General features: G+C 44.1%; 1 protein-coding gene across 3 annotated transcripts in view; it reads left to right on the forward strand.

Annotated features, from left to right (window-relative positions):
• Positions 1 to 14,541: 14,541 nt before the first annotated feature.
• Positions 14,542 to 21,244, forward strand: part of LOC122548246 (alpha-1,4-N-acetylglucosaminyltransferase-like) — a 45,046-nt gene continuing 38,343 nt past the window's right edge. The window contains exon 1 of one of the 3 annotated variants that reach the window (XM_087993899.1): positions 14,542 to 14,779. In XM_087993899.1, coding sequence (XP_087850025.1) covers positions 14,629 to 14,779 — 151 coding nt within the window. In that variant the 5' untranslated portion in view covers positions 14,542 to 14,628. Of the gene's footprint in view, positions 14,780 to 19,463; positions 19,716 to 20,712; positions 20,732 to 21,244 lie in introns of those variants that run through there. The other 2 variants (XM_087993901.1, XM_087993904.1) reach the window with 2 other exon arrangements.

A 21,244-nucleotide genomic window follows, 5' to 3' on the forward strand; every position in this document is an offset into this window, starting at 1 on the left:
CAAATGTCCTTCCACGCTAACCCCAGTTCTCTGCACTTCGCTGAGATCCCTCTAATCCTTTTCTATTTTTTTTCTTCTTTTTTCACTTCTTCTTTTACCCCCACACTGCCGCCTAAGAGCAGTAGTGCTTATATTTTCCCCAGCACCCATGTTATGTGTGTGCAGGTGTGAAACACAGTGAAAGACAACAGGTGTACAAACCTTTATTCAATTTCCACCACCAGGAAGAAAGGAAACACCAGGGTGGCCAGTGGCAAGCAGTGCCCTTCACATCAAAGGGCAATGCTGTGTGATCAAACATTTAAAGAGAGGGCAGGGATTAAATCAAAACAAAGTTGAAGGGGGAAATAATACACTCTCTAATCTTTTTTTATCTATGTATTTGTTCAAATGCCTATTAAATTTTGTTAATGTACCCGCCTCAGACATTCCCTTCCACTGACAGCTCATTCCAGATGCCTACTATCCTCTGTGTAAAGAAGTTATCCATTAGGATCCCCTTTATTCTTTTCCCTTTAACCTTAAGACCAAAACATGTGCATGTCAGGTAGATTAGCCATGCTGAATTGCCCATAGTGTTAGGTGCATTAGTCAGAGGGAAATGGGTTTGGGTGGGTTACTCTTCAGAGGGTCGGTGTGGACTTGTTGGGCTGAGGGGCCTATTTCCACACTGTAGAGAATCTAATCTTAAACTGACGCCCTCTCGTCCTTGATTCCCCAAGCCTGAGAAACAGTCTGAGCACATTTACGCTATCCATGCCTCTCATGATCTTATAAACCTCTATATAGTTCCCCCCTCAGTCTCCTGCACTCTAAAGAAAAAAGTCTGAGCTTATCCAACCTCTGCTTATAACTCAGACCATTGAGTCCGGGCAACATCCTTGTAAATTTCTCCTGCACTCTTTCCAATTTAAGAACATCCTTCTAATACCAAGGTGACCAAAACTGAACACAATACTCTAAGTGCAGCCTCACCAACTTCCTGTAGAACTGCAACATAACTTTTCAACTTCTATACTCAATATTGATGAAGGCCAGTGCACCAAAGCTGCTTCACTGGCCTTTCTACCTGTGACTCCAATTTCTCTCTCTGTCATTAATCAACTTCAATCCCAAACACTGACTCTCTGTTTAACTAATGTGAGAAACAAAAGCTCACTCACTTTAATAATTTCAGTCCGAGACCAAAAATCCTAATCAGAGTCGTTTATTTGTACACTTGCAAGTGGGTGCCTTGTCTAATTGCCAGGTAAGGCAATGACAAATGCACAGTAAACCCCAACAAACTCTCGCAATTTAAACAGTTTTTCCCATATGTTTTCCTTATTCCATTGTTTGTTCCCTGCTTTGCTTACGTCACTCATTTCCTTAAGACTGATCCCACAACTTCTGTTTATCCGGCCTTGTCAGTGACAAATGTCTATCTCTGCTCCCATAAGGTTGTTTGACGTCATCCCATCCTTTGCTTACCATTATCTACTCCCTCCATCTGCGCTGCCCCTCACAGCATCTTATCACTAAGCCCTTTTAATTGGGGTTTGTTCCTGTGTCTCTGTACAAGTGGGAGACAGATGTTTTTCCTGTTTGCCCATACATCCACCATTGTTCTGTAATCATGTCTCATGCTAACATACCATTTTCTTTAACGGATTATATGTTTCCTCATTTTTGCTAAGTCAGCTCTCGTCCGAAACAATCCCAAACTAATGTGAATTCATTTACTCTGTATCAGAACTTATAATTGCAGAAATAACATTAATTCACCTATATCCCACAAGTTCCCCTTTTTCTTTTGATTGCCATTTGTTATCTTCTGCATTTTTGTCTCTTTTTTTTTAAACATCGTTCCCAAAATTCGCAAGCATCATTTCAGAGATTTCATCCATCTTGGTTTCACACATCTCCTCATTATTTAGCCGATAAAGTTCCTCTGTCTGATTCCCTCTTAGGGGCATCTGTTTCATCAAGGCTGTTTCAATCAGCCTCTGGGTGAGCCCTCGTATACAGGGTATGACACAACAGCCAATGGCCACCAATACCCCGACTACTACTATCAGGGAAGTAAGGATAGAAACCACCACCCCCTTTCTCTGCTAAAATCATATCAAGGGCTATTCTATTTTCCCATGCCATCCTACTTGTCGCATCAAGCTGTTCTGATATTCCTTTAACCACATCTCTTGTATAATTTATAAATCGCTGTTGATTATAGAAAATGTAATTTATCCAATCTACATTTTTATTAATTGTTACCCACCAAAAGAGAGCTGACTCAAAGCCTGCTGCAATCTGGTTACGAGCTTTGAATCCATCAGGTACTCCCCTAGGGACTCCTACCGAATCGAGATAAATCCTGTCATCAAAAGAATTATCTAACAGTAATCTCTTACCCCTTCCCGTTTTCCCTACGATCTTTTCCTTCTCAAATGCCAAGGTAAATGGAATTGCCAATTGTACAATTACACATATCCCTCTCCAATCCGGAGGTAGGGTGGGTCTCAATATTTTGCCTCCACAGTACCACCACAGATCCGCTCGGGGAACCTTTAGTGCTGAGTAGTTCCCTCCCTTCTCCGTTTCGGTAACATTCTTAATCTCTGTACATAATTTCAGCTCCCCCAAAACTCTCGACCGACTTGTACCTCGCCTGCGCACACACGACGTGTGATTTCCAACTGCGGCGGAAAATGTGGGGGGGAGCTTTTACATCTTTCTCCTCCAAGGGAGGGAACATCAGAGATAGGGAGGTACAATTCCTATCATTCCATGCAGTCTCATCCTGGTACAGGGCTATCATACATTTCATGCCCTTCCTGTCTCGCTTCCACCCGAGCGGAAAGGGAACCACCTGGGCCACTGGCCTACCGGAGGCACATGCATAGCAATTGCTTTTGTTCAGACTTTTTACAGTATACTTTACCTATTCAACCCAGGCATTTGCATCCCCGTACCCAGTGTCTATCTCGATGGTCTGTTGCAAATCCTTTACCTCTATCATTTTTACTACTTTAGGATCATCGGGAGGGGTGAAAGGTTGTATCTCATTACCCATTAATTCTATCCGTTTTCCCTGTCCTACACTAATTCGAAAACAACTCCTTCCCATTTGCTTTCATTTCAATCCCAAATGTTTCATTTAATTGTATCTCATAAGTGCCCCCCCCCCCAAAACTGCTTCGTGCCATGTGGTTTTCCTTATCGTTAGGTATATGGGGTTACACTTCTTATCGAGACAATCGCGAGCTGGTCGGAAGGGGGCCCGGTGTACTGTGACGAGACCATTATACCAAGTACCATCCCCGAGGCCATCCCCATAGGACTTAAGATGTATCTCTGAGCTGCGGTACTGTCTCTGATTAACTACATTCCCACAATTTACTAAGCTGCATGCATCAGTGTCTATTACTTGTGGATTATCAGACTCAGGAACCATTAATAATACATATGAAAATGATATTTGACAAAATCCTAATACCAAGCAGGCTAGCATCATAACTCTGAACATTCCCAGCATTCTCATCATGCTGAAGCACGAAAAGCACAAATATACAATCTTACTGAAATAATCCCGCGCTCGCGTCGCCACTGTATAGTCAGTTACTCAATCTTTGCAAGATTGAGTAACTGACTATAAAACTAATAAAGGAAAGATTTGATCCTGGTTCCCCTCCAGCTGTGTGTCAGAGATTAAGTGGTTGAGTCACCAATTAAAACTGCTCCTAATCTCCTGGGAAAGGTTTCTCTGACATCTATTGCCTGAGCCACACCCTCTGTCCTTAAATGAATGAAGTCATTTCAATACAGCATAGGTGTGAAATTCATTAATACATAGATACAATCCTCATTGTCTCAAACTAGAGTCACAGAGTCATAGAGATGTACAGCATGGAAACAGACCCTTCAGTCCAACCCGTCCATGCCAACCAGATATCCCAACCAATCTAGCCCTACCTACTAACACCCGGCTCATATCACTTCAAACGCTTCCTATTCATATACCCATCCAAATATCTTTTAAATGTTACAATTGTACGAGCCTCCACCACTTCCTCTGGCAGCCCATTCCACACACACACCACTCTCTATGTGAAAACATTGCCCCTTAGGTCTCTTATATATCTTTCCCGTCTCACCCAAAATCTATGTCCTCTAGTTCTGGACTCCCCGACCCCAGGAAAAAGACTTTGCCTCTTTACCCTCTTTATCCATGCTCCTCATGATTTTATAAACTTCTATAAGGTTTCAACGCTCCAGGGAAAATAGCCTCAGCCTGTTCAGCCTCTCCCTATAGCTCAAATCCTCCAACTCTGGCAACATCCTTCCAAATCTTTTCTGAAACTTTTCAAGTTTCACAACATAATTCCAATAGACAATAGACAATAGGTGCAGGAGTAGGCCATTCAGCCCTTCGAGCCTGCACCGCCATTCAATATAATCATGGCTGATCATTCCTAATCAGTATCCTGTTCCTGCCTTATCTCCATAACCCTTGATTCCACTATCTTTGAGAGCTCTATCCAACTCCTTCTTAATTGAATCCAGAGAGTGGGCCTCCACTGCCCTCTGGGGCAGAGCATTCCACACAGCCACCACTCTCTGGGTGAAGAAGTTTCTCCTGAGCTCTGTCCTAAATGGTCTACCCCTTATTTTTAAGCTGTGTCCTCTGGTTCGGCACTCACCCATCAGTGGAAATATGTTTCCTACTGCCAGAGTGTCCAATCCTTTCATAATCTTATACGTCTCAATCAGATCCCCTCTCAATCTTCGAAACTCAAGGGTATACAAGCCCAGTCGCTTTCAGTGTAAGGTAATCCTGCCATTCCAGGAATTGACCTCGTGAACCTACGCTGCACTCCCTCAATAGCCAGAATGTCTTTTCTCAAATTTGGAGACCAGAACTGCACACAGTACTCCAGGTGTGGTCTCACCAGGGCCCTGTACAGCTGCAGAAGCACCTCTTTGCTTCTATACTCAATTCCTCTTGTTATGAAGGCCAGCATGCTATTAGCCTTCTTCACTACCTGCTGTACCTGCATGCTTGCCTTCATTGACTGGTGTACAAGAACACCCAGATCTCTCTGTACTGCCCCTTTACGTAAATTGATTCCATTGAGGTAGTAGTCTGCCTTCCTGTTCTTGCTACCAAAGTGGATAACCATACATTTATCCACATTAAACTGCATCTGCCATGCATCTGCCCACTCACCTAACTTGTCCAGGTCACCCTGTAATCTCCTAACATCCTCATCACTTTTCACCCTGCCACCCAGCTTTGTATCATCAGCAAATTTGCTAATGTTATTGCTGATACCATCTTCTATATCATTAACATATATTGTAAAAAGCTGTGGTCCCAGCACGGATCTCTGCGGTACCCCACTGGTCACTGCCTGCCATTCTGAAATGGAGCCGTTTATCACTACCCTTTGTTTCCTATCAGCCAACCAATTTTCAATCCAATCTAGTACTTTGCCCCCAATACCATGCACCCTAATTTTACTCACTAACCTCCTGTGTGGGACTTTATCAAAAGCTTTCTGAAAGTCCAGGTACACTACATCTACTGGATTTCCCTCGTCCAACTTCATAGTTACATCCTCAAAAAAATCAAGAAGATTAGTCAAGCATGATTTCCCCTTCATAAATCCATGCTGACTCTGTCCTAACCTGTTACTACTATCCAGATGTGCAGTAATTTCATCCTTTATAATAGACTCCAGCATCTTTCCCACCACTGAGGTCAGACTAACTGGTCTATAATTACCTGCTTTCTCTCGCCCACCTTTCTTAAAAAGTGGTATAACATTAGCCACCATCCAATCCTCAGGAACCGACCCCGAATCTATTGAACTCTGGAAAATAATCACCAACGCATCCACGATTTCCCGAGCCACCTCCTTCAGTACCCTGGGATGCAGACCATCAGGCCCCGGAGACTCATCAACCTTCAGACCTAACAGCCTCTCCAACACCAAATCCTGGCAAATATAAATTCCCTTAAGTTCAGGTCCTTCAGCCACTGTTACCTCAGGGAGATAGCTTGTGTCTTCCCAAGTGAACACAGATCTGAAGTACCCATTTAATTCCTCTGCCATTTCTTTGTTCCTAGTAATATATTCCCCTGATTCTGTCTTCAAGGGCCCAATTTTTGTCCTAACCATTTTTTTGCCTTGCACATACCTAAAAAAGCTTTTACTATCCTCCTTAATATTCTTGGCCAGTTTACCTTCGTACCTCATTTTTCCTCTGCGTATTTCCTTCTTAGTAATCCTCTGTTGCTCTTTAAAAGCTTCCCAGTCCTCAGTTTTCCCACTTATCTTAGCTATGTTATACTTTTTCTCTTTTAACTTTATATGTTTCTTTACTTCCCTCGTCAGCCACGGCCGCCCATACCTCCTCCTGGGATCTTTCTTCCTTTTAGAAATGAACTGATCCTGCAACTTCTGCATTATACACAGAAATATTCACCATTGTTCCTCCACGGTCATCCCTGCTAAGGTATAGCACCATTGAACTTTGGCCAGCTCCTCCCTCATAGCTCCATAATTCCCTTTATTCAACAGAAGTACTGTCACTTCCGACCGTACCCTCTCCCTCTCAAATTGCAAATTCCGATAGGAAAGAGACCAGAATTGCACACAATATTCCAACAGTGGCCTAACCAATGTCCTGTACAGCTGCAATGTGACTTCCCAACTCCTGTATTCAAAACTCTGACCAACAAATGAAAGCATACCAAACACCTTCTTCACTATCCTATTTACCTGCAACTGCACTTTCAAGGAGCTACGAACCTGCACCCAAGGTCTCTTTGTTCAGCAACACTCCCTAGGATCTTTCCATTAAGTGTATAAGTCCTGCTAAGATTTGCTTTCCCAAAATGCAGCATCTTGTATTTATCTGAATTAAACTCCATCTGCCAATTCTCAGTCCATTGGCCTATTTGATCAAAATCGTGTTGTAATCTGAGGTAACCCTCTTCGCTGTCCACTACACATCCAATTTTGGTGTCATCTGCAAACTTACTAACTATACATCTTATGCTCACATCCAAATAATTTATATAAATGACAAAAAGTTGTGGTCTCAGCACCAATCCTTGTGACACTCCACTGGTCACAGGCCTCCAGTCTGAAAAACAACCCTCCACCACCACCCTCTGTCTTCTACCTTTGAACCAGTTCTGTATCCAAATGGCTAGTTCTCCCTGTATTCCGTGAGATCTAACCTTGCTAATCAGTCTCCCATGGGGAACCTTGTTGAACGCCTTACTGATGTCTATATAGATCACATCTACCTCTTTGTCCTCATCAATCCTCTTCGTTACTTCCTCAAAAAACTCAATCAAGTTTGTGACACATGATTTCCCACGCACAAAGCCATGCTGACTATCCCGAATCAGTCCTTGCCTATTTAAATACATGTACATCCTGTCCCTCAGAATTGCCTCCAACAACTTGCCCACCACTGAGGTCAGGCTCACCGGTCTATAATTCCCTGGCTTGTCCTTACCACCCTTCTTAAACAGTGGTGGCTGATGTTAGCAAACCCCCAGTCGTCCGGCACCTCGCCTCTGACTATCGATGGTACAAATATTGCAGCAAAAGGCCCAGCTATCACTTCTCCAGCTTCCCACAGAGTTCTCGGGTACACCTGATCAGGTCCTGGGGATTTATCCACCTTTAACCGTTTCAAGACATCCAGCACTTCCTCCTCTGTAATCTGGACATTTTGCAAGATGTCACCATCAAATTCCCTACAATCTATGTCTTCCATATTCTTTTCCACAGTAAATACTGATGCAAAACACTCATTTAGTATCTCCCCCATTTTCTGCGGCTCCACACAAAGGCCGCCTTGCTGATCTTTGAGGAGCCCTATTCTCTCCCTAGTTACCCTTTTGTCCTTATTGTATTTGTAAAACCTCTTTGGACTTTTCTTAATTCTATTTGCCAAAGATATCTCATGTCCCCTTTTTGCCCTCCTGATTTCCCTCTTAAGTATACTCCTACTTCCTTTATACTCTTCTAAGGATTCACTCGATCCTGTCTATTTCCCTCTTAAGTATACTCCTACTTCCTTTATACTCTTCTAAGGATTCACTCGATCCTTACATATGCTTCCTTCCTTTTCTTAACCAAGCCCTCAATTTATTTAGTCATCCAGCATTCCCTATACCTACCAGCCGTCCCTTTCACCCTGACAGGAATATACTTTGTCTGGATTCTTGTTATCTCATTTCTGAAGGCTTCCCATTTTCCAGCTGTCCCTTTACCTGTGAACATCTGCCGCCAATCAGCTTTCAAAAGTTCTTGCCTAATACCATCAAAATTGGCCTTTCTCCAATTTAGAACTTCAACTTTTAGACCTGGTCTATCCTTTTCCATCATTATTTTAAATCTAATAGAATTATGGTCACTGGCCCCAAAATGCTCCCCCACTGACCCCTCAGTCACCTGCCCTGCCTTATTTCCCATGAGTAGGTCAAGTTCTCTAGTAGGTACATCCACATACTGAATCAGAAAATTGTCTTGTACACACTTAGAAAATTCCTCTCCATCTAAATCCTTAACACTATGGCAGTCCCAGTCGATGCTTGGAAAGTTAAAATCCCCTGCCATAACCACACTATTATTCTTACAGATAGCTGAGATCTCCTTACAAGTTTGTTTCTCAATTTCCCTCTGACTATTAGGCGGTCTATAATACAATCCCAATAAAGTAATCATTCCTTGCTTATTTCTCAGTTCCACCCAAATAACTTCCCTGGATGTGTTTCTGGGAATATCCTCCCTCAGCACAGCTGTAATGCTATCCCTTACCAAAAATGCCACTCCCCCTCCTTGTTTTAAAAAATTCTCAAGGTCAGGTTCGTAGGAGAGTAGTCTGACACAGAACAAACGACCAAGAGGCGAGTCTGCTAGAATATGGGCATTTTATTCCCCGCAGCGTCGCCACAACCAGGTCTCATACAACGGGTCTGGCTTATACTCACTCTACATGTTACCGGAACTGGGAGCCGTCAGTTCTCGTAGAGCGGTTGCCAACAACCCACGCTCGGCGGTTAAACGTAACCCCGGAGCAGACTCACCGAACTGGAGACTTTTCCAGCTGATATACTCTTTTCCAGATATAAACATTCATGTGAACAGCAGAGCAAGGCTAAAAAACACATTCCATTCTGGTTACATACAGATAAGAAGATTCACACGGGGAGGTGTGTAATAAGATTCACACGGGACTAAGCAACACCTCCATTCCGGTTAGATTCACACATGTATTGGGACATAATTTTTAACCGTTTCACCACATTCCACTGCTTGGCCCAATACATGTGTTACATTATGATTCACACATGTATTGGGACATAATTTTACACCACATTCCACTGCTTGGCCCAATACATGTGTTACATTATGCTTAATTCAGTTCAATTCGTTTCAGTTAATTTCAGTTCAGTCAATTCAGTGTAGTTCAATTCAGCTCAGTTCAGGTCTGTTCAGTTCAATTCAATTGTGTTCAATTCAGTTCCGTCCATTTCAATTCAATTTAGCTCAGTTCCATTTTGTTCCGTTCAATTTGATTCACTTCAGTTCCACTCAGTTCAGTTCAGTTCAATCCCATTCAATTCTGTTAACTCCGCTTCAGCTTTTTGGACATGCCCACATCCTCCGCTGTACCCCAGGCAAGGGGTTCTTCGGCAGGACTGGGATCCTCTCTCAAACAAACTGACACGTACATGCCCACATCCATGCCATCCCGGGACGGTCGGGACCTCCACAGTTTGTTCTTCTGGTTTCTTAGTCTTTTTCCAAAACATTGTTCTGTATCAAAATCTCTCCTCAATTGCGATTGATCCTGCCGACTACGCCAAATGTTTTAAAAAATTCTCAAGGTCAGGTTCGTAGGAGAGTAGTCTGACACAGAACAAACGACCAAGAGGCGAGTCTGCTAGAATATGGGCATTTTATTCCCCGCAGCGTCGCCACAACCAGGTCTCATACAACGGGTCTGGCTTATACTCACTCTACATGTTACCGGAACTGGGAGCCGTCAGTTCTCGTAGAGCGGTTGCCAACAACCCACGCTCGGCGGTTAAACGTAACCCCGGAGCAGACTCACCGAACTGGAGACTTTTCCAGCTGATATACTCTTTTCCAGATATAAACATTCATGTGAACAGCAGAGCAAGGCTAAAAAACACATTCCATTCTGGTTACATACAGATAAGAAGATTCACACGGGGAGGTGTGTAATAAGATTCACACGGGACTAAGCAACACCTCCATTCCGGTTAGATTCACACATGTATTGGGACATAATTTTTAACCGTTTCACCACACTCCTCTCTTACCTCCCTTTCTGTCCTTCCTGTAGCATTTGTATACTGGAACATTAAGCTGACAGTCCTGCCCATCCCTGAGCCATGTTTCCGTAATTGCTATGATATCCCAGTCCCGTGTTCCTAACCATGCCCTGAGTTCATCTGCCTTCCCTGTTAGGCCCCTTGCATTGAAATAAATGCAGCTTAATTTATTAGTCCTTCCTTGTCCCTGACTGTTTGACTCACTTCTGTTCTCAACTGTACCAGTCTCAGATTGATCTCTTTCCTCACTATCTCCCTGGCTCCCACCCCCCTCCCCCACCTTACTAGTTTAAATCCTTCCGAGCAACTCTAGCAAATTTCCCTGCCAGTATATTAGTCCCCTTCCAATTTAGGTGCAATCTGTTCTCCTTGTATCGGTCACTTGTACCCCAAAATAGATTCCAATGATCCAAAAATATGAATCCTTCTCCCATACATCAGCTCCTCAGCCATGCATTCATCTGCTCTATCCTCCTATTCCTGCCCTCATTAGCTCATCACACCAGGAGTAATCCAGATATCCTGTCCCTCAGGATTCCCTCCAACAACTTGCCCACCACTGACGTCAGACTCACTGGTCTCTCGTTCCCTCGCTTGTCCTTACTACCCTTTTTCAATCATGAGGAGAGAAACACAAAGCAAAATGTTAGTCTGACCTTTGCTGGATAAAGATGGAATTCATATTCTCTGGACTGGGGAGCTTCCAAACTAATGGTCCCCAACCACCATTGAACAGTATTCAGTCTCGATAATTGAGATAGACATTCGAGAAGAAAATGAACCTGCAGATTCTTTGCAGGTTCTGCAAACAACATGTCTGGACGTGAAACTGAACTTCAATCCAAAACCCACAAGAAACTCCAGTTCAGTATTATCCATAATTGTACATATAAAAACAAGCTTGTCAGTAAAGTTTATTATTTCGTTTGTCAGGTTGATGACTAATAGCAGGTATTACTATCCACAAATCAAACAGCCAGCTTGTATAATTTATACCATCAGCCAAGGCCATTTTGCTGAACAATTCTTTCAGATTCAAGGACAAGATGATCACATTCTTGAATGAAAAAAGCAGAGGGATGGCTTCGTGCTCAGGTTCTCAATACACAGATATGTTCCCATTGAAGTAATAAACAGATGCTTTGAGGGTTTCTTCTAGCTGGAGATCCAATACCACACACAGCCAATGGAAAAGTATTTAGTTGTTTGAAGAGCTGCCAAAACATAATTCCAAGCTCTGTGGTTAGGCATGGCCACTTCAGTTCTGCTGCGTGGCTGAAAGCATTTTCAGGGGACACCTGGTCAAACATGGCTAATTTCATTTGGTCAGAGCAAGATTAGCTTTCCGATATAGTTTACAACTTGTTAGTCTATTTAACCATAATAAAACCATTTATTGTCATTATTCACTTATGGGATGAGGGTGTTACTGGCTAGGCCAACATTTACTGCCCATCCCTAATTGCCCAGAGGACCGTTTAAGAGTCAACCACATTGCTGTGGGTCTGAAGTCACATAGAAGAATGACAGCTTCCTCTCGAAAGGACATTAGTGAACCAGATGGGTTTTTCCAATAATGTATAATAGATTCATTGTCATCATTAAACTCTTAATTGGAGCTTTTTATTGAATCAAAATTCCCCCATCAGCCATTGGTAGGATTTAAACAAACCCAGACCCCCTGAACTTTGCCTAGGTTTCTGGTTTAATAGTATAGTAATAACACCACCAAGCCATTACCTCACCTTGTGCACAGAGTGTGCATGTGAAAAATAGAAGACATTGTCAAGCACCAGAATTGGAAATGACAGCAATTATTTTGTATTCCTTTTCGTAACAGAAGACAGTTTTATTCCACAATTCTGATTAAATCAAATGATGATTACAAAGTAAAACAGTGGTGATATTGTAGAGACAAACCTTTGACAAGAATCGATTATGAACTCAAAAGCAAAATACTTTAGTCGCTGAATATGCTGGAAGTACTTAACAAGTCTGGCACCATCTGTGGCGAGAGGGGAAAGCAGAATCGATGCACAGAATTTCCCCATTTTCTGCCAAAGTGTTTGACTGAGTGAAATACATAGGTCCTGGCCCATCGTGTGAGAACAAATTTTCTCACGCAACCTTCCATTCGTCAGCTCATTAATTATGTAATTGGGCTCTTAGGCGCCTTTCCCAGGAAACACAAGGCCGGAGTGGCAGAAGCTGTAAATGCTGCCCAGAGTTAATGGTTGGTGCCATATTTACAGCCCAGCCACACGTCATTTTGGCCGGTGCAAGCGAGGAATTGTCCCTCTCGCTGTGATATTTGGCATTCAGGGCTTGGCCCAGAGGAAAGGAATTTCACTCAGCACTTCTCAGAGAGGGACCTAGCGATGTTGATGGACAGTCCAGGGAGGGGAGGGCTGACCTTCTTTGCAGCTGACCAGCCACCAGATATCGCCAGCCTGATTCCAAATTGTTGTCTGAGTCAGTGGTGTATCCTGGGTGAAATGGGATGTTTTAAAGTTCAGTGATCTTCTGCATTCCATAAGGGTTAGTGGAAGTAATTTCTCTTTGCTAGCTATCACTCATCTCTTACTCTGCCACTGCACAGCCTCCTCCCAATATTCATGACCTGTAAGCCTCACCATTGTCCACTCAACAGCTTTCCCTGACCTCATCCTCCCAAACTACTGAAACTTCCTGTCCTCTTTGTTTCCTACTCACTCACTGGGAATGGTCATCACCTCTGCTGCTCCTGTATCAACATGAAGTGCTCCCCATTCACTTCCATCAGCCACAATCCCTCTCTTAATCTGAAACAAACTTTCAGAAGTGTCATGCCAGACTTGAAACAGTAACTTGGTTTCTCTTGTCACGGTGCCGTGTATTGGATTTGAACCCGGGCCTTCTGACACAGAGGTAGATACACTACCACTGGGGCATAAAACTGCCAAGTATTAGCCTAGTCCAATGATTTTCATACTATAGTGCAGGGTCAGTAATCCCTCAGGCCAGGCTGAAATGCTGGGCCCATTGGTTCAAACCACACTACGGCAATTTAAATTCAATTTATAAATCTAGATCTGATAGATTCTGTTGCGAATGATGACCATGACATTGATTATTGCAAAAATACAGCCAGTTCGCTAAAGGGAATGAAATCTGTCACCTTGTATTGCGGTGGTAGTGTCCGTACCTCTGAGCTGTGAAGGCTGGGTTCCAGAGGTGTGTCATAACATCTCTGGACAGGTTGGTGAGGAAATAAACACCCTGTCTGGCCTACAAGTGACTCCGGGCCCACAGTAATGTGGCTGCCTCTGAAATGACTGAAGAAGCCATTCAGTTCAAGGGCAGTTAGAGGTGGGTCACAGACACTCGCTTCCGGTGGAAGAAGAAAGCAAAGCAAACATTGCTTTCCTCAACAAACACAGAGAATGTTGGGGTGAAAAATCCTCAAACGAACCTGAGGCGAGAGGAACAAAGTAACCCATCCAAGACCGGCCTGACTTCTTCTGAAAGTTTATTTCAGATTCCCAGCACACACACTATTTTGACTGTTCCCTAGCAGTACATTCAGCTTAAGAACCACTTTACAGTTTCGATAGTTTTGTTTTCTGTAATCAAGCTGATCAGAAGCAGTATTAGAAACCGCTCGTGCAGACAGGACTTGAACTCTGGCCTCCTACCTGAGGAGAAAGTGAGGACTGCAGATGCTGGGGATCAGGGCTTAAAAATGTGTTGCTGGAAAAGCGCAGCAGGTTAGGCAGCATCAAAGGAGAAGGAGAATCGACGTTTCGGGCATAAGCCCTTCTTCAGGAATGACCGAAACGTCGATTCTCCTGCTCCTTTGATGTTGCCTGACCTGCTGCGCTTTTCCAGCAACACATTTTTAAGCTCCTAGCTGAGGGTCAAGGACACTACGGCTGCACTGCAAGAGCCCAAGCAATTAATTCCGTTGCTTTTGTTTTTTATTTAACCCATTTTTCTAACCAGCCTGTTCAGAGATGTTTTCACACAGCGTTAGAAGGAGGTGGGACTTGAACCTGGGCTCACCACTAATCCTGTCACTGTTTTAAACTCAAGCAGCTGTTCCTGCTTTTTGATTTCCCCAGCCAATTCAGCGCAAAGCAGACGGACTTCGACCGCATTCGTGCCAGCTGGACTGTTGTTGCCGTACAATATCAATTTACAGTCACAGGGGCTGAGAGGGCGTGTTGTAGCGCCGAGCCAATAACTCCCTTCTCATCTAGACCGGCTCCACCCTCTCAGTCCAGATGCTGCTTTTTTTTGGCAACCATCAGCTCCGTGCAGTTCTCGCTGATTGGTGTAAAGATAGGAGAAAACAAATCCTCTGTCTGAGCTGCAAAAGAGGGGGAGCTCTGTATAAAAGAACTGAACAGCTGCTGGTAAAGTCTTCAGGGAAAAGTGAGTTAAGGGAATTTCTCTTTAATTTATCAGTGATGTTTCGCTTTACGTAACCGCTAGACCTCCCCTGCTGTTTGTTTTCTGACTCACTTCATATCAGCTATTGTCAGTGTTCAAAGTCAAGTTGAAGGTCCTGCGGAATGTTTTAAAAATCCCTGAAGGTCTTTGTGCCTTTCAAGAGGGACACAGCCTTTTTTTAAAAAAAAATATGCATGTCTATATTAGCCACCAACTTGCTAATAGCATTTGCAGAGTTAGTCGTGAAGAAATATGAGATTGCCTAATTTGGCGGGCAAAATAGAGGAAAGAGTGAAGAGTGTAATTTAAATGCCGGGGTGCACAGTGATGTGGATGCCCCATTCCAACATGGGTCATTTAAAAAAAAATAGTTGTGTCATGGTACAACAAGTAATTAGAAAAACTAACGTAACATTGGGGCGTGAATTGAGGAAGAGTTCCGGGTTTGTGTGAGACTGTACTGGGAGGATTTGGTGTAGTTTTGGTACAGAGATAAATAGGAAGGTGGGGTGAGGGGAAGGCAATTGGTGAAAGTAGGGGGTCACAGTGATAGGTCAGGACCAGATAGATGGCAATGAAGAAGATGGGCAGGTAGGACAAGTCAAGAGGCCGATGTCGAGTTGGTTAGTCAGAGTCGAAAAATGTGGTAGTGGAAAAGCACAGCAGGTCAGGCAGTATCACCAGTGATCCCATGACCCCCCCCCCCCGGGACAATCTCCATCTCCACCCCCAACTCCAACTCCAACTCCACAACAGGCCCCAGCTCTCAGCCTTGCTGGGTTTTTACCATGCCCAACACGGAGGATGAACAATCAGTCCTCAGTAAAGGTGGTAAAAACAATGACTGCAGATGCTGGAAACCAGATTCTGGATCAGTGGTGCTGGAAGAGCACAGCAATTCAGGCAGCATCCGAGGATAGATCCTCGGATGCTGCCTGAATTGCTGTGCTCTTCCAGCACCACTGATCCAGAGACCTCAGTAAAGGTCTAACTTTCATCCCACTATGCTCCCAGGTTAACGAATTTCGTATGCTTTGTGACATTGAACATTTTTTCTGCTGCCTCTGTGCTTGCTTTTTTGATTGTGACTCCCACCCAGCCTCCAAGGACCCCTTCTCCCACCTCCTGGACACTCTGTGCAGGCCTCTTACCCTCCCTTGACCTTTTTATCTCCAACTGCTGCCATGATATTGACTGCCTCAACCTGTCCACCCCTGTCTCTCACTCCATCCCCTCACAATGCACAGCCCTCCCCTCCTCCTGCTCCAAACCCAATCACACCATTAAACCAGCAGACAAGGAGGGGGGACAGTGGTAGTTTGGTGCACTGACCTGTACACCACTGAACCAGGCACCAAATCACGAACATCTACTCCTACTGCCCCCTCAACCACGACCTCACCTCCCATCACCGAACCATTATCTCCTGGACCATCCACAACCTCATCCCCTCAGGGGATCTCCCATCCACAGCCTCCAACCTCATGGTCCCTGAACCCTGCACCGCCCAATTCTCCCTCCTACCCAAAATGCACAGACCTGACTGCCCCAGTTGACCCATCGTCTCAGCCTGATCCTTCTCCACCGAATTTATCTCGTCATATCTTGACACTGTACTGTCCCCCTTGGACCAGTGACTCCCCACATACATTCGGGATACCACCCGCTCCCTCCACCTCCTCCATGACTTACATTTCTCTGACCCCAATGCCTCATCTTCACCTTGAACATCCAGCCCCTCTACACATCTGTCTGCCATGGCGAAGGCCTCCAAGCCCTCCATTTCTTCCCCTCCCACCGACCTAACCAGTACCCTTCCACCGACACACATTTGATTGGTGTACTGGTCCTCATTCTCAACAACTTCTCCTTCGAATTCTCCCACTTGCTTCAGACCAATGGGGTAGCCATGGGCAGTTACATGGGCCCCAGCTCTGCGTGCCTCTTCGAAGGATACATGGAACAGTCCATCTTCCACAGTTACACCGGCACCATTCCCCACCTTTTCCTCTGCTACATTGATGACTGTATTGACACCCCCTTGAGCTCCCACGAGGAGGTTGAACAGTTCATCAACTTCACTAACATGTTCCACCTTGACCTTCAGTTCATCTAGACCATCACGGACACCTCACTCCCCTTCCTGGACCGCTCGGTCTCCATTTCTGGTGACCAACTCAACACGGGCATCTACTTCAAACCCACCCACTCCCACAGCTACCTGGACTACATCTCCTCCCAGCCCCCACTTCCTCCTGTAAAAATGCTATCCCTCACTCCCAATTCCTCTGCCTCAGCCATACCTGCTCCGAGGAGGTGCAATTCCATTCCAGGACATCCCAGATGGCCTCCTATTTCAATGACCACAACTTCCCCTCCCATGTGGTCATCAATGCCCTCCAGTGCAACTCCTCCATGTCCACACCTTTGCCCTTGAAACCCACCACTCCAACCACAACAAGGATAGAACCCCATGGTCCTCACCTTCCACCCCACTAATCTCCAGATACAGCACATTATCCTCTGCCATTTCTGCCCCTTACACTCAGACCCCACCACCAGAGGGATATTTCCCTCTCCAACCCATCTGTGTTCTGCAGAGACCATTTCCTCCATGCTTCCCTTGTTGGGTCCACGACCCCCGCCCACCAACCACTCCCAGCACCTTCCCTTGCCACTGCAAGAGGTGTAAAACCTTGTGCCCCCATCTCCCACTTCATCTCTGTCCAAGGCTCCAAAGGATCTTTTCACATTTGACAGAGTTCCCTGTGCATCCACTCGCCTCATCTACTGTGTCTGTTGCTCTTGATGTGGTCTCCTCTACAGTGGGGAGACAGGACACCAACTTGTTGAGCGTTTCAGGGAACATCTCTGGGACACACACACCAAACAACCCACTGCCCTGTGGCTGACCACTTCAACCCCCCCTCCCACTGCTGCAACAACATGCAAATCCTGGGCCACCTCCACCACTGAATCCAATTCACCTGATAGCTGGGGGGGGAAGAACACCTCATCTTCTGCCTGGGGACCCTCCAACCACATGGCATCAACATTGACTTCACTCCTTTCCAAATTTCCCCTCCCTCTGTGGAATTCTTGACTCTTAACTCCAGACAACACAGGTTTCTGGTCAAAGGTTTATTTTTGAACAGCTGGCGAGACATTTTGGGTGACACCAGAAGGAGTCATGTAGCCTATTTGCGGCAGTACCCCTCGATGAATCTCTGAACATTACATGCATGCAGTGTATTTTGCATCTTATTTGGCTGTGACTAATGCAAAGCTCTTAACATCACATGTCTGATTGCTATTCTGTTGTTAAAGCAGGTATTTCTCAATTTTTTTTTAAGGAGAGAGGAGAGAGATTTTAAAAAACACAGAAAGGACACTTTTTTTTTTACATAACGTGGTTCATGTACGAAAGGATTACTTAGATTACTTACAGTGTGGAAACAGGCCCTTCGGCCCAATAAGTCCACTCCGACCCTCCGAAGCACAAGTCACCCATACCCCTACGTTTACCCCTTCACCTAACACTACGGGCAATTTTAGCATGGCTAATTCACCTAACCTGCACATGTTTGGACTGAGGGAGGAAACTGGAGCACCCGGAGGAAACCCACGCAGACACGGGGAGAATGTGCAAACTCCACACAGTCAGTTGCCTGAGGTGGGAATTGAACTCGGGTCTCTGGCTCTGTGAGGCCGCCCGTAGTTGCAATGTTTAAAAGACATTTAGGTAAGTACAGAATATGAAACGTTTGGAGGAATATGGGCCACACACAGGAAGGTGGGACTATTTTAGTTTGGAATTATGGTTGGCATGGACTGGTTAGAGTCATAGTCTGACAGCACAGAGACAGACCCTTTAGCCCCAACTGGTCCATGCTGACTAAAATGTCTGTCCACATTAGCTATCATAGAATCATAGAATTTTACAGTACGAAGGTTGGCCATTCGACCCATCATGTCTGTACCAGCTCCTGAATGAGCTACCCAACTTGTCCCACTCTCTAGCCTGATCTCGGTAGCCTTCTGAATTAATCCCTTTCAAATATATCTCCAGCTGTCTTTTGAAACCTCCAATGGAATCTGCCTCCACCATTCTCCCAGGCAGCACATTCCAAATCCTAACACCTCACTGAGTAAAAATGTTTCTCCTCCTCTCACTCCTGGCTCTCTTGCTGACAGTCCTGAAATTGATTAATGACATTCAATCTTGAAATGCATCAAGTGACCCTTCTCTAAATTGCTCTTGTCCCAGAATGAGTGGGACACCAAAACTGTACAGAGTCCTCCAGCTGCGATTCCAAAGCATGTTCTGTACATCTGCACCAAAAATCCCTATTTTTTATATCCCATCCCTTTGTGATAAAGGCCCACAATTCACGTGTTTTCAGAAACATTTGCTGTATCAGCAAACTACCATGTTTTTGAGATTCATGGACCACGACACGTACTTTCATCTGAACTGCTGTCTCTCTCTTTGAAAAAGCATTCTGTTTTTCTATCCTTACTGCCAATGTGGACAGCCTCCATGTTTTCCCACATTAGATTCAATTTACCAAATCTTTGCTTAGTCATTAAAACGTATTGAGCCATAGAGATCTAACAGCACAGGCAAAGGCCCACTGGAACTGTGCCAGTCAAAAACAAACACTTCACTATTCTAATCCCATTTTCCAATACTTGGCCCAAAGCCTTCCATGCCTTGGCAGTGCACATCTAAATACTGCTTCAGTTCCTGTGAGGACTTCTGCCTCTACCATCCTTTACAAGCAGTGAATTCCAGAATTCCAGAATCCCATCATCCTCTGGGTAAAAAGGTTTGTCCTCACATCCCCTCTAAACCTCCTGCCCCTTCCCTTAAATCTATACCGCCGGTGGGATTGTGTTCAAATAACGTCCGAAATCGGTGAGTAGCAAAAATAGCCTCTTTTCTTCAGCAACCACAAACTGCACCAGTTCGAGGCCACATTGGAATCTAGAAATATAGTTCTTGCACTAGCCCTTTTATACACAGTTCTTACATATATTAACATTCCCTTACTACATTGTTTTATCTATAAATAAACAAATGTTTGAGGGGCTTCTTTCCTGGGAGACAGGAGATGGGTTAAAATGTGTGCTAAGTGGTGGTTGCTACTCCCGCTAGGATTAAGAGTATCTGTTCAGTCTGTTTGCGTAATGAAGAGATGTTAGTCCTTTGTTTATTTAAGTTAGTCAATGTTAGTTTAAAAAAAATACTAGGCCTATATGCTCAAAATAAGTTAGAAATTGTACTTAATAAAGGATATTAAACTAATTACTGCAGCTAGGTTGTGAGATTGTTTGTTTGCTATTTGTCGGTTGAGTTTAATTCACTCATGCGTTTTCACTTAACTGCTGTTTTGTCAGTTAGGGGGATAGTGGCATTGTTAAAAAAAGCATTCAACACGTACATACTAAATCAGAAAACTCTTTGGTGTTCTGCAATCTATTCACATTCAAGAGACAGTTGGTGAGGGCTGATTAATCTTTCCATATTTTCGGGTAGGTCATGGTGGCAGGTTTGGTATTGTTCTGGATAGAGTAGTAGTAGTAGTAGTAGTAGTAGTCGTCTTTTGATATTTATTTAGAGGCAAATATGTCTAAATACTGCTTATTGCAAAGGCTGGTAAGAACTGAAGGTGTGAAAAAGCAGTAATGATTGTTTGTTTTAATTAGAAAGGGTTGTTTTAATTTGGTCTACCAAATTTCTGTACGAAAATATACAGCAGAACCATGGTTTTATGAATGAATGAGCAGTGCAGAGTGATGCAGAAGGGCAGTCCAGATTTTGTTTTCAAGTTGGAATTTACTGAAGGAGATTTTTGGAGAACTGGCTCATTTTCACTCGACTTGGAGGGGATGGAGTGGTCACTAAGGACTGTGGATTTAAGAACTTTACAGGTGAATTTTTTCCACATGAGAGGATTCTTCAAACTTTACTTACTGTAATGGGCTAGTAATTTTTGTTATAATTATTGTATGCTGTCTGTCAGTAACTTGCTTAAATACTGGCTATCAGAGTCTTATGAAAGTGCCATCATGAAATGACAAAAGGAGTGAATGAGAAAGTATATAAGGTAAGTGTTTCACAAAACTCAAAAAAGGTTCAGCTAAGCATGATTCCGGTAAGAACTTGCAGTAAATAATGAAGTGCTGGAGGCAAGGATAGTGGGTTAATGAGGTGGAAAAGCATTCATTGTGTAGAGCCATTAAACAAGATGAAGGAACATTCTTGATGTAAAGCCAGTTAAGGTTAAGGACATTCATTGGGTAACAGCAGATGGCTTAATCTTTACTATTGACACTCACCAATTGTAATGGTCACCCAATCAATATGTATGTTGCCTTATTTGGATGCCCATCCCTATAACGTGACTATATAATTCCTTAAGAAACTGCTGTTCCAGAGAAGAC

Source organism: Chiloscyllium plagiosum, unplaced genomic scaffold (assembly GCF_037043375.1).
Source record: "Chiloscyllium plagiosum isolate Xiang-an unplaced genomic scaffold, Cpla_swu_hap1 HiC_scaffold_13, whole genome shotgun sequence".
NCBI lineage: Eukaryota > Metazoa > Chordata > Chondrichthyes > Orectolobiformes > Hemiscylliidae > Chiloscyllium > Chiloscyllium plagiosum.